Source organism: Mastomys coucha, unplaced genomic scaffold (assembly GCF_008632895.1).
Source record: "Mastomys coucha isolate ucsf_1 unplaced genomic scaffold, UCSF_Mcou_1 pScaffold5, whole genome shotgun sequence".
NCBI classification, from domain to species: domain Eukaryota; kingdom Metazoa; phylum Chordata; class Mammalia; order Rodentia; family Muridae; genus Mastomys; species Mastomys coucha.
In genome coordinates, this window is record NW_022196911.1 from 25,841,459 (window position 1) to 25,857,856 (window position 16,398).

The following is a 16,398-nucleotide window of genomic DNA, read 5'->3' on the forward strand; positions in this document are numbered from 1 at the left end:
AAAAAAAAAAAAAAAAAGCCCAACAAACTCTGAGAGTCAGCCACTGACAGATCTGGGTAATCGAGGGCAGGAGGACACACTGAAGAAGCAACAGTGAGTACACAAGGGCCCGCATCACAAATCGGTCAAACACAGTGCAGATGTGAGGGCAGTATCCCAGGATGCTCATGTTGTCAAACACTGCCCTCCAAGCCTAACAGCCATTATACTCTTAATCAGAATAGCTATGGTTACTCTCAAGAGACCCTTAAATTTGGGCCTACTGCCCACCCCTCATAGGAGATGGGAAGGTCCTTTGTCCCTCACCTGAGATTCTAGTCACATCAATGCATACAGTAACTACACACTGCTCCCTTCTGTAGCTTTTAAGACTTGTTGGGGCTGGGCATGGCAGTACATGCCTACAGGACTCAGGAGTCAGATGTAGGTGGATTTCTGTGATCCTGCTCTACACATTAATTCCAGGACAGCCAGGGAGACATAAAAAGACCCCACCTTTAAAAAGAAACTTGTGGATTTGGGGCATATAAAAAGACCCTGCCAAAAAAACTGTGGGTTTGGGGACTAGAGAGATGGCTCAGCAGTTAAGACCCACTAGCTGTACTTCCAGAACTGCGTTCAATTCCCAGCATACACATTGTATCTCACAATCATCTGTAACTCTAGTCTCAGGGGATCTGATGCCCTCTTCTAACACACACACACACACAACACAAAATTTTTATAGTTTAATAAGAATCATGAGTAGCCGGGTGGTGGTGGCGCAAGCCTTTAATCCCAGCAGTTGGGAGGCAGAGGCAGGTGGATTTCTGAGTTCGAGGCCAGCCTGGTCGCCAGGGCTACGCAGAGAAACCCTGTCTTGAAAAACCAAAAGAATCATGGGTCTTCTGCATGGCTGAGCACATGGACAGCAGGACCATGGAAAAGTGAAGGAGCCTCTAGCACAGCTTTGTGCAGGCTATCAGGCACACCTCGCCTCTGCTACCTCAACCTGGGGTCCAGGAGACCTCCAGCAAGGCCACATATGCCACGGCATCTAAAAGAACCTTCCAGAATCAGGAGGGAAGGAACCGTTATCTCAGACAATCAGGCTGAAAGGCTAGGACACTTCTAGTAGGTTTCCCCAGTGCCATGTTAGCAAATTCGCTTCAGCCTCCAAAACTGAAATTAGGAACCTAAAATTTTAAAACCCACCAAACATGGTAGAACCATGAATGTGTCTGCAGCCTAGGGTGTGCAAGTCATCTAAGAGCACCAACCCATACGACATCCACAGAGGGACATGTGAATGTGGCTGGTATGTTTATAGTCTTTTTAAAAATACTAGTGTCTGCCAAGTGTGGTGGTGCACGCCTTTAATCCCAGTACTTGGGAGGCAGAGACAGGATGATCTCTGGGTTTGAGGCCAGCCTGGTCTACAGAGTGAGTTCTAAGACAGCCAGTGCTACACAGAGAAACCTGTCTTGAAAACAAAACAAGAATTTTAAAATTGGTTTTGCCTCTTCTTTTTAATTGTTTTTATTAAAAAATTTTCTGTGTGTCTATGTGCGGGTATGTGCATAGAAGTACAAGTGTGCCTGTGGTGTGGGGTGCCATGTGTGAAATGGTGTTGCTGTCCTTCCTCATCTACGTAAGGCATTCTTTAATAAAAAGATCTGATGGCCAATTAGCTGGGCAGGAAGTAGAAGATGATACTTCCTAGCAGGCAGAAAGGAATCTGGGAAGAAGGAGAAAGCCTTTCACCAGCAGACTTGAGAAGAGAGAGCTGATCACAGGTCTAAAAGGTATAGCTAGCCACATAGCTGGATGGGGCTAGGTGTTTGGGGTAACTAGCTGAGTGCCTGCCCAGCTAATGCATAAGGTTTTGAAATATTAAAATGTCTCTGTGTAGTTATTTGGGGAAAAGTTGGTCAAGGAATAATTGTTGTTGTATTAATTACCAGCATTAATTAATATACACAGAACATAATAATCTTTTCATCTACAATTGGCACCCAATATGGGGCAACTGGAATCCAAGCTTATAGCCTAAAAAGGCCCAGGGGGAAAGGTTGGGGTGGGAGGCCAGGGTAGCCTGACAAGAGGTCTTGATTATTTAAAAAGAACAAAAGCAGATCAAAGTCTGAGGGCACAACAGCTGCACTTTCTCCCAAGCACAGCATGGGTAAGTAAAAGCATACCAGAGAGACCCAGGCCTGAAGCCAAGGCCTGAAGCAGAAGCATAGTGGATTCGGAAGTCCTGGCCAGGGTCAGCAGAAGACTGAACCATGGGGGCAAAGATGGTCATCACAGACATGTGCTGGCTGGAGGTGTCTGCAAACAAATAGAATTTGAAAAGGAACATTTCCCCAGAGCTACAACAGGACTAAAAGGATCCAGGAGGGGCTGGAGAGATAGCTCAGTGGTTAAGAGCATTGACTGCTCCTCCAGAGGTCCTGAGTTCAATTCCCAGCAACCACATGGTGGCTCACAACCATCTGTAATGAGATCTGATGCCCTCTTCTGGTGTGTCTGAAGACAGCTACAGTGTGCTCATATACATAGAATAAATAAATAAATCTTAAAAATAAAAATAAAAGGATCCACGTATCTGAATTGGTAAGGCATTATGTTTACAACTGGTAAATTGAAGCCGGGCAGTGGTGGCACACACCTTTAATCCCAGCACTTGGGAGGCAGAGACAAGCGAATTTCTGAGTACGAGATCAGCCTGGTCTACAGAGTGAGTTCCAGGACAGCCAGGGCTACACAGAGAAACCTGTCTCAATAAATAAAAACCCGGTAAATTGAAGGCCTTAAGGAGAGATGCAGAAATTAAAGGGAAAAATATTTTCCATGTTAAAGGAACATGGAACAGCCCAAGGGAAGTCGCTTGGGTCTTGTATAGTTTTGCTTTAGCTGTTATCATCATAGAACTAGTTATAATATGTCCACTGATGACCACTGTTTTCCGTGCCCTCTCTAAGGAAGTTCAGAATAAAGTAGACCTAAATAAGGAGGGAGCTAAGTGATAGAATGTAAATTCCAAGCAATAAAAATAGAGAAAGGAAAAAGGCTCTTCCTGATAGAAAAAAGGAAACTGATGGCAGCTGGAACCCAGAGCTCTCTGGCTGTGAGACGTCACCTCTTTCTGCTAAGGCCAGCCAGTGCAGGGCAGCAACTCCTGACTTCCAAGGCCTAATAGACAAGGGTTCCCTACTACAGCATGAGATACCACTGACCCCCAAGTGTGAGACTGTCTTGTTTCTTTGCTTGATTTTTGTTTGACTGTTTTGTTTTTAACCAGTAACAGAAAATATAAAAGGTATTTTTATTGTTTGGCACTACTCAAAAATAGGAGATTTTTAAAGATTTTTAAGTAAATTCAGAATGTCTCTCAGCTCAAATGTGTTGTTTTCTAAAGAGTTAATAATGATTTAGAACTGAGGTGAAATATTTGAGCAGGGCAGTGGTAGCACATGCCTTTAATCCCAGCACAGTGGAGGCAGAGACAGGTGGATCTCTGTATTCTAGACCAGCCTGGTGTCCACTGTGGAGTCAGGGTGGGACCCCTGCTGATAAGACAGTCACTTGTAAACATCCAAGATGATTCTTTTTTTCCTTAAAAGTACTATTTTGCCGGGCGGTGGTGGTGCACGCCTTTAATCCCAGCACTTGGGAGGAAGAGACAGGCGGATTTCTGAGTTGGAGACCAGCCTGGTCTACAAACTGAGCTCCAGGACAGCCAGGGTTACAGGGTTACACAGAGAAACCCTGTCTCGAAAAACCAAAAAAAAAAAAAAAAAGTACTATTTTGCTTAGTAATAAATAATATATCCTAAAGGAGATAAAATATAAATATACATCAATCTTAAATTTATATAAAGAGAAGGGGAATACAGGTACATTTGTCTACATAATTATAACTTCACTGGGGTCTGGAAGAGGCACTGGAACTCTTGGGCTGGAATTAGAGGCAGTCAGAAACTGCCTGCCATGGATGCTGAGACCCAAACTTGAGCCACCTCTCCAGCCCCCTCTTTATATATTCTTTAATTACTTATTTTTATTTTTTGTGTATGATTGTTTGCCTACATGTATGTTGATATGCATCACTTGCATGCCTGGTGCCCACACAGGCCAGAGAGGATGTTAGATCCTCTGGGTCTAGAGTAACAGATGGTCATGAGCTGCCATACGGGTGCTGGGAACTGAACCCAGGTCTACTAGAAGAGTAGGCAGTGCTCTTAACCACTGAGCCATCTTTCTGGCCCCTCTTTTTTACTTTGAGACAGGGTCTCACTAGGTTGCCCAGGAAGGCCTTAAGCTTGAGATCTTCCTGTCTATGTCTCTTTACCTGGAAAGTTGTTGTTTTGAGACAGACTATCATTATGTAGCCTTGGCTGCCTTAGAACTTGTTATATAGTCCATGCTGGCCTTGAACTCACAGAGATCCACCTGTCTGTGCCTCCTGAGTGTTGGGATTGACGGTGTGCGCATCACCACAGGTAGCTATTAAGTGGAAACTTTAATGTGCATTTATCTTGTCCTCCCAGAGGTAGGGGCACAAGAACCAGAGCTATGGCCTATTTGTAACAGTTCCCGTCTCACTCTATTCCTGGAACAGTGCCTGTGGCTGTGACAGCAGGTGTCTTGCGCTTCCCTACAAAGTGGGTCAATATACTGTGTGGTTTACTATGCTGCTCCCCCATGGAGTGAGGCTGACAGGCAATGCAGGCTGGCCATAGCTGCACCAGCACATTACAGCGAGACCTGAGGAGACCTTCACTGGAGATGCATGACTTCTCTCTTCTAAATGCTATGAAGTGATTCAAAACCATCTCTGACTTCACCTCTCATTCTACTTTCTCATTTCTACTTTCATGACTTCCTAACCGCAAGTAAATAAAACCCCAAAAGTACAGAAGCAGAAAAGCATAGCCACAAGCCTAGTCAGATATACTGGGCAGTTCCCCCAGTGCCTGGCAGAATGGCTGAGGCAGGGGACTGTTCCAATGAGCACTCTTCATGGCCTAAGCTGGAGTAGAATCCTAAAGCTTGTTCTGTCACAAAAAAGGCCAAGTCCTCCCACTACACCACTGGACAGATGATATCTCTATTGCTCATTCCTCTACCTCCTGATACAGCCCCAAATATACCACACACATCCCCCACAAGACACCCCCTGCCTGGTGCCACCCTCACAGCTCCCAGTCTCCCACCTTATCATCTATCTATTTCCCACTAGAAAGCCAGCACCAAGGCAAAGGATTCTGTTCCAGTCTCCAAACACGTCTCACAGGTCAACCTAACTTACCTCTACAGCTCCCTACAGCTCAGCTCCAGTATGGACCCCTCCAAGGAGCCTCAGACCCTCTTCCAGGTCCACGTCTGCTCTGTATGAGTTCAACTGAAAGCAACGTCTTCCCAGTGTGGTGTCAGGCTGAGACCCTGCATCATCCGAAGTACTACCAACCAGCTGCGAGATTTATATTATTTATTAAATCAAGGTGTGCCTGGCAGTGGTGGCGCAAGCCTTTAATCCCAACACTTGGGAGGTAGAGGCAGGCAGATTTCTGAGTTCGAGGCCAGCCTGAGTGAGCTTTAGGACAGCCAGGGCTACACAGAGAAACCCTGTCTCGAAAGAAAAAAAAAAAATCAAAGTGAAAATATAAATGAAAAAGAATACAAAAATGATGAAATTAAAAATGAACACCATGGTCTTTAATCCCAGCTTTGGGGTGTGGGACACAGAGGCAGGGAGATCTCTGAGTTCAAGGACAGCCTAGTCTATAGAGCAAGTTCCAGGACAGCCGGGGTTAAACAGAGAAACCTTATCTCAAAATAAAATAAACCAGTTCTGTGTGCTGTGATTGCACATCTGTCTACTACTTTGGAGACTGTACTAGATCTACCTGCCACACCTCTACAAAGACAGGTATGGACCCAGGTGACAAACCCACTTCTTGGAGGCTGAAGTAAGTTGCTGTGAGTTCATAGCCACTATGGGCTATACAGTGAATAACCATGCTAGCTTAGGCTGCATAGGAAGGCCCTGTCTCAAACAGAACAGCCCAGCTGGTGGTAACGCTCCCCTGCTCTAGCACTTGGAAGAGACAGACAGAAAGGAAGACTGAAAGTGCAGGGCCATGCTTAGCTACGCAGCCAATCTAGGCTACACGGACTGGTCTCAAAACCCAACCAACCTAGGGCAGGGCCTGGTGGTACAACATTTAATTCTAACTCTTGGGAAGTAGAGGCAGGTAGATCTCCGTGAACTCACCATCTCCAGAAAGAAACAACAGCAACAAAAGCCAAACAAATGAAAAGGAAAGCAAACCAATAACAAAACAGAACCCCAGGAAAACAGACAGGAACAGCAGCAGCAGCAGGGTGGACAGGGCTTGGGTGCAACCAGCCAGATGGCTCCTCACAGAGGAAAACAGGAGAAGAGAGTGGGCTGTGAAGAGACAGAAGTTGGCAGCCTCACTGAGACCAGCATGTCCCCTTCTCAGGCAGAGGCCAAGAAGCACCTCCCCTGTGGAAAGGTCAGGGGCATTATACAGGCTATAGGATCGGCCTTCGAAGGCAAGGGAACAGTAAGTTCATGACCGAGTCTGGCAAATGGGAGTAGAACTGGGGTGACAAAACATCTCAGACAACTGTTCACTGTCACCGGAGATGAAAAATTTACATGCTCCTTCAGTCATTATACCAAGACCCAGGCCATTCAGAAGACAGCCATGGTCACCAGCTAGCAATCTCTCCTACAGACAGACAGACTCTGACCCTAAGGAGCACAGAAATTCAGAAAATGGGGGCAGGGACCTTCCAAGTCAAGAAACAAGAACAGTCCACAACAGTGAGCTCACCATTTCACATGAGCTGGGGTCCAGCAGAATGCATTAGCTAGCAGCCATGGAGAAATCATCTCACACACACATCTCTGTAGATCCTTCCTACCTACCCACAGCTCCTGCTGTAATTCCTCCCAGCCTGACGAGGTCTGTGCCATCAACTACCCAAGCCTGAGTAAGCCAATGAACTGTTCCTGGTTCACCCAGGGTACTGAGAGCACCCTGGGCTAGAGAATAAAAACAAACCTCCCTCCTATCTGTGGACAGGACCTGGGAATACTGCTCAGATGGTGAAAAGCCAACCTCACTGCCGGTCACGCACAACAGGTAATCAGGCCAGTGTTCTGCACTTCTGGGGTTCCAAAGGAAAAGGGAACACCACCTATGGTAGCTATAATGAGATGGGCAGTCACGAAGATGGATTGCCCATCGTGAACAAAGCATTCAGAGTGACAGCTGTTTTATGTTCTGTGTGAAAGTATCACATGTGCTAGATAATCTATGTGAAAGGCTGCTGGGGATAGCCAGTCTGACCACGCTTGCCTGTAAGCCTGCTGTCTCACGTCCCACCACATCTCCAAATATACTTCCCACGAGTTTCAGGGTATGGAGGTGGAGCAGATCTTTGAGATAGAGTCATACACTGTAACCCATTATGAAGAACTCACTATATAAATCAGGGTAGACTCAAGCTCTTGGCAATCCTCCTGCCTCAGCCTCCCAAATCTCAGATACATGTAGTTGCTACCATACCAGTTTTAATGCCAAGATTTTAAAATTCAATGATGGGTAGAGAATGCTGAAAGGACCTCCACGGGGTCTTAGGACGTCTTCCAGGCTCCATGGGTACATGAAATCACAGGCACATACCCACACTCATATACACATAAATACATACGACTGAAAACATCTTTTAAAAAAAATCCAACTTGCAATCTATCAATTACAGGTCAGGCTAATAGCTGGCCAAAGGGCTCGGCCTGCCAATGCTCAGTCTGGGGACTGTGCATTTCTCCTGGCTGTTCCCTATCTCATCCCTCAGGGAACTCACGCCATTCCCCACCTGGCTGTTCCCTATCTCATCCCTTAGGGAACTCACACCATTCCCCACCAAGGCCCTTGCTCAGCTCTGCTCACTCACTCGCCTGCCTCTCCGCACTGGTAAAGTCACTGGACCATCACTGTGGCCCTCGTTCCTGGTCCAGTCCCCATCACCCACGCTGCCTCTCTGCTCCCCAGATACCCTGCTTTCCCTTCTTTCTCCTTCTCCTCCCTAGAGAAGGTTGGCCCGCATGGTAGTCTCAGCTCCTGTCTTCTGCCTAGACAACAGAAGTATCCTCATTTGGCTGTCTTCTTGTCACCATGCACTGGTCTCACTTTGATGCTGGCTCACAATATTATCCCCAGAAGCTGGTGTCCACAACAGACTTATGGGTGAGAAACCGCCAAACAGGAACACACGTGACAAAACACAGCAACTTCTCTAGAACCGCTAGAGGACTCGATATTCTAGAAACTCCGTCCTAAGTGAGTAATAATCTGTGGTGTGACAGGTAAGACATGCTGAGAACTGAAGTCCACGGGCAAAAGCCCATCTCACCCAGGCAAGACTTGATGTATATGGGGAGGAGAAAGCCTGCAGCTAACACTCCATCACTGCCAACCCCAGCTCCATGGCAGCAAATCTGACTAAAAAGGACAGTACAGGGGCTAACTGGTGACTGTCCAATGGCATGTCCACTGTGGAGATGTGAAATTTATATCCAACATAGGGCCAATCACCAGAGCCTAGGCACACATGTATCCACACAAGCTCCTACACAGACCTTCAAAGCTCTTCTCAGACATCCTCAAAGTGAGATGAGCATCACAACAGGTCACCATTCTACAGTGTGAAAACAGTCATAGCCAATGCAAACCACATGGTGGATTCAAGAGGCGTGCTGAGGGAAGGAAGTCAGATATATACGGGACACATTCACGTGAAAACTGAGAAACTAATGTACAGTGGCAGAAAACAGCCCAGGGTAGACACAAAGGTGAGAGGGACTTGCTGTGACAGTCTCATCGGAGATTTGAGAATCAAGCTCAGAAGTCTGTCACAACTCAAACTGCCACACACAAGATTTGCACATTTCACAAAAAAAGCTACATTTTGCCTTAAAAAGAAAAAGCCTCTGAACAAATGCAGAACTCTAGATGAGGGTCAGGCTGCACACCAGAGCATTAGAGGCAAGTGCGTAAATGTAATGAGTTGACTGCATTCCACTGAAAGATGGACTGTGTGTAGACAGTGGATGGAGCACACACAGCACACACAGCAAGCTGTTCTCATACAGAATGGGCAGGGAATACATAATAACTGTATGCTTTTTTCTGTTTTAATTTTCCCTCATGCAGTGTTGGGGAAGGGAAGTTGCCTTCCACATTGTAAACAAGCAGTTGTGAGCCTTTCAATCATGGAGGGTTTCCAGAACCGGGAAGAGGAGAACAATGTGAGCATCAGAGGCTTTGGGGATCCAGGAAGTAAGGGCTGAGCCGGGTGTTATGGTGCATGCATTTACTCCTAGCACTTGAGAAGCAGAGGCAGGTGGATCTCTGTGAGTTCAAACCAGCCAGGGCTATATAGTGGCTGGGGAAGAATGGATAGTTACAGAACACTGAGGAGAAAGGAGAAGTGAAGTGGTGGTGCACAGGGTGGAGCCCGCTGACCTACCTCCATTTCTGATGGCTACAATCCCTTGGTGGAAGTCTTCAAAGCTGATTACACCAAGCCCACTCGGATCCAGGTATTGAGTTAAGTCCTTCACCTGCAAAGGCCAAAGGAGAATGTGTTACCCACAGCCTTCATGGTTGGCAGGGCACACTGGGCATTGACCCCATTACAATTCACAAAGCAGCAGCTTGCTCACACAGTTCAGAGCTCAAGAGCCATTGAGAACTCTGACCAAGGAAGCAGAGGCAGCCACGGCAAATGCTCCAGCCACACGGTGGAGAGGCAGCCTGAAGGGACCACAGAGTGTTCTTAACCTTAGAAAGAACGAACACCCTGGTTCAAAGATGGCTGAGCTGCCCTGGTGGGAAATCGGGAGTTGGAAGTTTCAGGGACTGTTCTAGAATGTTCTACTGAAATGAGCTAAGCAGTGGCAGTGCCTTAGTGGAAAATAACTGCGGCAGACAGACCCTTGTTATCTCTCTCTCAAAAGGCAGAAAGGTAACATACACATGCATGCTACAATGGACACAGCTTTTTAGAAAGCAGACATAATGATGTCACGGGTAAGTTAATTCTCATCAAAATGTAAAATTTTGACTGATAACATTCCAGAGACCATTGTAAAAGGACTACCTAAAGCCGAGGCCAGCCTGGGCTACACAATGAGTTTAAGGCCAGCCTAGGCTACAAAAAAGACCCAACTCAAAGAAGCAAGGGAAACAAAACCCAAAACTATTTACTTCAAAAGACAACATTAATAAGATCAAAAGACACGGCAAAGGACAGATGAAAGTATTCGCAAATCATATATGAATGAGTTGAATCTAGAATATACAAATAAATGCGAATTTAAAAGGAAAAAAGCAAAACACCCAAATAGTGAGAGCTTGTCTACAAACAGGTAGAAAGACGACTCAGTTGGTAAAGTGCCTGCAAGGCAAGCATGGGGACCTGAGCTGCATCCCCAGCCCTATGTACCTGCAATCCCAATACTGGACCCAGGACCCCTGGGGCTCACTGGCTGGCCCAGCTAGCCAAACTGATTAGCTCCAGGTTCCGTAGGACCCTGTCCTGGGCCAGGCAGTGATGGAGCCAGGGAAATGGCTCCCCAAGTGCAAGTGGTTGCTATGGCAGCATGAGGACCTGACTTTAAATCTCTGGTGTCCATGTAAACATCTGGACATGACAACACACACCCACAGCCCCATCACTGTTGGCAAGCAGACGCAGATCACTGGGGCTTGCTGGCTGCCAGCTTAACTCCAGCTTCAGAGAGAGATAAGATGAAGAGTAATGGAGCAGGACACTGGACATGAAGTTCTCCCCTGGCCTTCATGTGCATGTATATACAAACACAGCATGCACACAGGCATCACATACATATCACAGAGAGAGAGAAAGAGAGAGAGAGAGAGAGGGAGAGAGAGAGAGAAAAACAGAGAGAGAACGAGAGAGAGAGAAAGAGAGAGGGAGAGGGAGAGAGAAGGAGAAGGAAAGGGAGAGAGAGAGTATGTGTTAGTTGGGGAAGTGAGAAAGAGAGTGACTGAGGAAGATAAAGTCAACTTCTGGCCTCAATATACATGTGCACATGCACACACAAACATGTATACATAAATAAATAAATTTTAGGTGTACTAATGCACACCTATAGTCTCAGCTGTTGGGAAGTTGAGGAAGGAAAACTGCTTGAGCCCAGGAGTTGTTTTGGTTTTGAGTTTTTTTGTTTTTCTAGATAGGGTTTCTCTGTATGACTCCTGACTGTTCTGGAACTCACCCTGTAGTTGTCCTCAAATTCACATAGCTCTGCCTGCCTCTGCCTCCTAAGTGCTAGAATTAAAGGCATGTCCGTCTGTCTGTCTGTGTGTCTGTCTGTCTGCCTGCCTGTCTCTCTCTCTCTTACACACACATACACAAACACAGAGACAGGCCATAGTGACACAAAAATCCTAGCACTCAGGAGGCAGAGGCAGGTAGAGCTCTGAGTCCTAGGCCAGTCTGGGCTACAGGGTGAGTTCCAGAAGAGCCAGAGCTATACAGAAACCCTGTCTTTAAAAAAAGGAAAAGAAAAAGAAAAAGAAGGAAAGAAAGAAACAAAAAGAAAGCACAGCTGTGCGCTTGTGTTTAAATGCCCGATAAGCACATAAAAGATGCTCAGTGTTCTTATTCTTAACAGTCCCACAGGTGATGCAAGTCAAAAAGGCAAGGAGATGGTGCCCCCTGAAATGACTACAACTGAAGAACTGCAGAGCGCTGGAGAGCCTGAGGGGACAGCGAGGCATTTTTAGGAATGTGGAAGTGTAAAAACTATACTACAGCAATGGCTGCACAAACCTCTTGGAAACTGCAACTGCACATGAACAGTGGTGATTTCACAGTATACAAACAACATTCCAAAGCTCTTAAAAAGAATAAAGAACTAAACAAGAATCAAGAGAAAAATATAAATACACCACCAAGATATATAAAAATGCCTGTCACCAAGCATGATGGTCTGAATTTGATCCCACAGTACAAAGATTGATTCCACTCCCTCAAGCTGTTCTGACCGCCACACATACCTGGCACACATGTGTCTGCATACACATAAACCCATGCACAGATACAATATACAACAATTTTTTTTAAATTTTAAGATAAATCTTCAAGTGAAGCAAACAAGATCCAACAAAAGCCCCAGAGAAGAAAGTTAAAGCAAAGACACAGAACAGATAGTAAAAATAAAACTCAAGAAAAACTCCCTAGGACTAAAAAAGACCAGCATCTGTAAGGCAGAGGCAAGTGGTTCCTTTAGAGTTTGAGGCCAGCCTCATCTACAGAGTGAGTTCCAGGACAGCCAGGGCTACACAGAGAAACCCTGTCTCAAAATACAAAACAAAAGACAATTAGGGCTGAAGATGTGGATCGGCATACTGCTCTTGTAGAAGACCCAAATTCAGTTCCCAGCACCCACATCAGGTAGATCACAATCACTTCTAACTCCAGCCCCAGGGGATCTGATGCCATCTTTTGTCCTCTGAGGACTTCCTATAGATGTGGCATGAGTGTATGTGCGTGCGTTCACACACACGCACACATGCCCACACAAATTCATAATCTTAGAAATGAAATCATTTTTAAAACTTAACTATGCATTCAAAGTACAATATTAAGTACCTAAATACATCAAAGACCGACTGACTCCAAAACTTTAGTCTGTGTAAGAGTACCTGCCTAGCATGTATCAGAAGCTTTTGAACTTCAAAGGGGAAAAAAAAACAGCTACAGAGAAATCAAGGGACTCCATAAGAGAAAAAGCTAGGTTACGCTGAGCTTTTGAGAGCAGCGCCAATGACAGACATTCTAAGGCCACCATTCCAAGTGTTGCTAAGAACTATGATCCTTTATGAAAGGAATAAAAACCAGGCAGTGGCAGTGCATGCCTTTAATCCCAGGTAGAGGCAGGGGTATCTCTGAGTTTGAGGCTAGCCTGGTCTACAGAATGAGTTCCAGGACAGCCAGGACAGTCAGACTATTACACAGAGAAGCCCTGTCTTGAAAAGGACAAAAAAAAAAAAAAAAAAAAAAAAAAAAAAGAGAGAGAGAAAGAATCAGAAGATGATTAAAAACACCATGTACCGCAGACTGGGTGATCTACAGGAACAGAAACCTATCTCTCATACTCTAGCCTGGAGCCCCAAGATGGCAGTGCCAGCATCAAGTGTCTGGTGAGAGCTATCTCATAGGCCAGAGTAGAGGGACAACTCGGCTACCTTCCACAAGGGCTCTGTCAGGACTCACCTCAGCACCAAGGAGGACACGCTCATCACAGCACAATCCTGGGTTTGACTTGTAATGGCACTATGAATTCAGAACGTATTTCTTTAAAAAGAAAAAAAAAAAAAAAGAACGAAACTGGGCTTAGGCCTGTAAACACAGCTACTGCAGAGCCAGAGGTCAGAAGACCACACATTCAAGGCGAGATTAGATGACACAGTCAGTTCAAGGCCAGCCTGAACAACTGACTAAGACCCTCTACAGAAATAAAAAGATGTGCCAGTGAAATGGCTCAGAAGGCAAAAGCTCTCACACACAAGATCTGACAACATGAGTTTAACCCTTAGAGCAAGGTAGCAGAGACAGTCAATTTCCAAGAGTTGTCCTGTAATCGCCACACACACACACACACACACACACACACACCCTGGGACATAAGAATATTTGAGAATGCGCACGCTCACACATGCGTGCATACTTGGGAGACATACACTAAATAGAATTAATTAATTTTAAAAATAGCCTGAGATGCCGGGCAGTGGTGGCTCACGCCTTTAATCCCAGCACTTGGGAGGCAGAGGCAGGTGGATTTCTGAGTTCGAGGCCAGCCTGGTCTACAGAGTGAGTTCCAGGACAGCCAGAGCTACACAGAGAAACCCTGTCTCGAAAATACCAAAAAAAAAAAAAAAATAGCCTGAGAGTGTGGCCCAGTGGTAGAATACCTGTCAAGGCCCTGAGTTCAATCACCAGTATTAGAAAAACAAAACAGAGTTAATGAAAAAAAGAAAGAAAGAAAGAAAGAAAGAAAGAAAGAAAGAAAGAAAGAAAGAAAAAAGGAAAGAAAGAAAGAAAGAAAGAAGAAGCCAAAAGTAGAACCAGTTGTGGACGTGGAAAGAGAACACCTAAAATCCCAACACTTGGAGGGCCAGGAGTTCAAAGTTACCCTCAGCTATGGAGTAAATTCAAGGCCAATCTGGTTATATGATTGTTTTGGAAAGGAGAAGAGGAGAGGGAAGGGAACAGAAGGAACTGTGGCTAAGTTTTATAGCCGTGGTCATGGTTTGGAGTTCCTTCAACAGCACTGTGTGAGAGAAACCTCCTACTAAAGCATTAGGAGGCCTGGAAGAAAGCTGCAGAGTTTCTGAAAGAAGCGGATCTACCATGTGATGCTGGAAATGTGGCAGCTGAGTGTGGAACCGGCAACACATCTGAGAGCAGACAGCTCTCCAAGACCGCTGTGGCTCATCAACGGGACTCAGGGGTCAATGTAGAGAGGCTTCCTTCCAGAACCCTTCAGAACAAGAGTTCAGACAAGACTGACAATTGCAGCAACAAACACATCAGGTATACTTGGGCATAATTAGGAGAGATGAGCCAGCCAATTCACTGTGTGAAAAAAAGCCTGTTAAACAAAAGGATCCAGCAGCCTGCCTGTCCTGAGCACACAACACTACAAGCAGGTAGCGCTATCTGGACCCTAGTGACACCACCTCCCATCCCTAAACAAGTACTCCAGAGCTAGGACCCAGAGCCAGACTGCAGCCAAGCAAGAGGAAGTAAAGAGAGCAAAAAAGGAACAGCTGTCCACATCCTAGGGACGCAGATTCAGCCCTTGAGAAGTTTGACAGTCAGAACATGAACTGCTGATTTCATGAAGGCAACCAGGACTCTCAGAGACACAAGTGCTTTCCTAGACATGGACCCCAACAAGCACAGGGCAAAACTCTAGAGAAGACCTGGGGTGCTGGCTCAGTAGGGACAGGACAAAGGCTGGCCATGGAAGCCTGGGAACGTGAGTCTGCTCTCCCACACCGCATTTTATAAAACTGCAGAGCCCAACAGCATGCACCTATAATTCCAGCGCGAGGATCAGAGGCAGGAGGAACCCTGGGATTGCTGGCCAGCCAGACTGGCTGAATCAGCAAGCTCTAGCTTCAGAGACTCTGTCTGTGGGGGAAAGGTGGAGTGCCCATGTTACCAGGGGCCTGCACTCAAACACACACTTAAAGGGAGCTACAAGTTTGAGCATTCATTGAATATGGATGACATAGGTTGCTGTTAATTGTTATAGATTTGGCAGTATTTTAGAGCACTGGCATCTAGATATACTTACTGACATATGTGGAGTTACTTCAAAATTCTGGAGCGGGGGTTGGGCCTTCATCAATAGAGTGCTTGCCTAGTATTCAGGAAGTCCTACGTTTCGTGCCCAGCCAGGAGTGGTGAGCACATCTTTAATGACAGCACTTGGTAGGTGGAGGCAGGAAGACCAGAAGGAATTCAAAATCAGCTAGAGCTACATAGTGAGTGGAGGCCAGTCTGGAATGTATAAGACATTGTATCTCAAAGTTAAATAAATATATATTGTTTAATATTTATATTTATAAATATATTTTCTATCTAATATCTATATCTACTTAATACATTAGTATTTACCTAATATTAAGTAGTAACTGAATATTTAGAACAGATTAGATATGTATATTAAATATGTAATACTAAATATTAAATTATATATAAATTATGTATGTGGGGTAAATACAGACACAACTGAATTTGCATGACAAAGTTGCAAGACTACGGAGGGTCCACTATTCCCCACTTTATCATATAAATACTCTATAAATAAAAAGTCAAAATGAGCTAAAGGGATAAGATGAAAGGTGCACACTGGCTAAGGAAAGACTTGGGCTGAGAGTGTAGTGACGACTACAGGAAACCCCCAGCATGGTGCGTAGTTATGGTGGTTTATATAGGAAGACCCTGCCAGGCAGTGGTGGCACACGCCTTTAATCCCAGCACTCGGGAGGCAGAGGCAGGCCCATTTCTGAGTTCAAGGCCAGCCTGGTCTACAGAGAGAGTTCCAGAACAGCCAAGGCTACACAGAGAAACCCTGCCTCAAAAATAAATAAATAAATAAATAAATACATAAATACATAAATAAATAAATAGAAAGACCCCACCCCCACCTACCACCTGCTCCCAGATAATACAGGTGTGGACTTAGTGAAGGAAGTGTGTCACTGGGGGTGGGCTTTGAGGTCCCAGAAGTCCATGTCAGGGCCAGTCTCTCTCTCTCTCTCTCTCTTTCTC

At 45.5% G+C, this 16,398-nt stretch overlaps 1 protein-coding gene across 2 annotated transcripts in view; it reads right to left on the minus strand.

Moving 5' to 3' along the window:
- The window catches only part of Rab11fip3 (RAB11 family interacting protein 3), an 82,976-nt gene that overhangs the window by 39,154 nt on the left and 27,424 nt on the right, over window positions 1-16,398 (minus strand). For both annotated transcript variants that reach the window (XM_031354578.1, XM_031354577.1), the window contains exon 3: window positions 9,553-9,646. In XM_031354578.1, coding sequence (XP_031210438.1) covers window positions 9,553-9,646 — 94 coding nt within the window. The remainder of the gene's footprint in view (window positions 1-9,552; window positions 9,647-16,398) is intronic.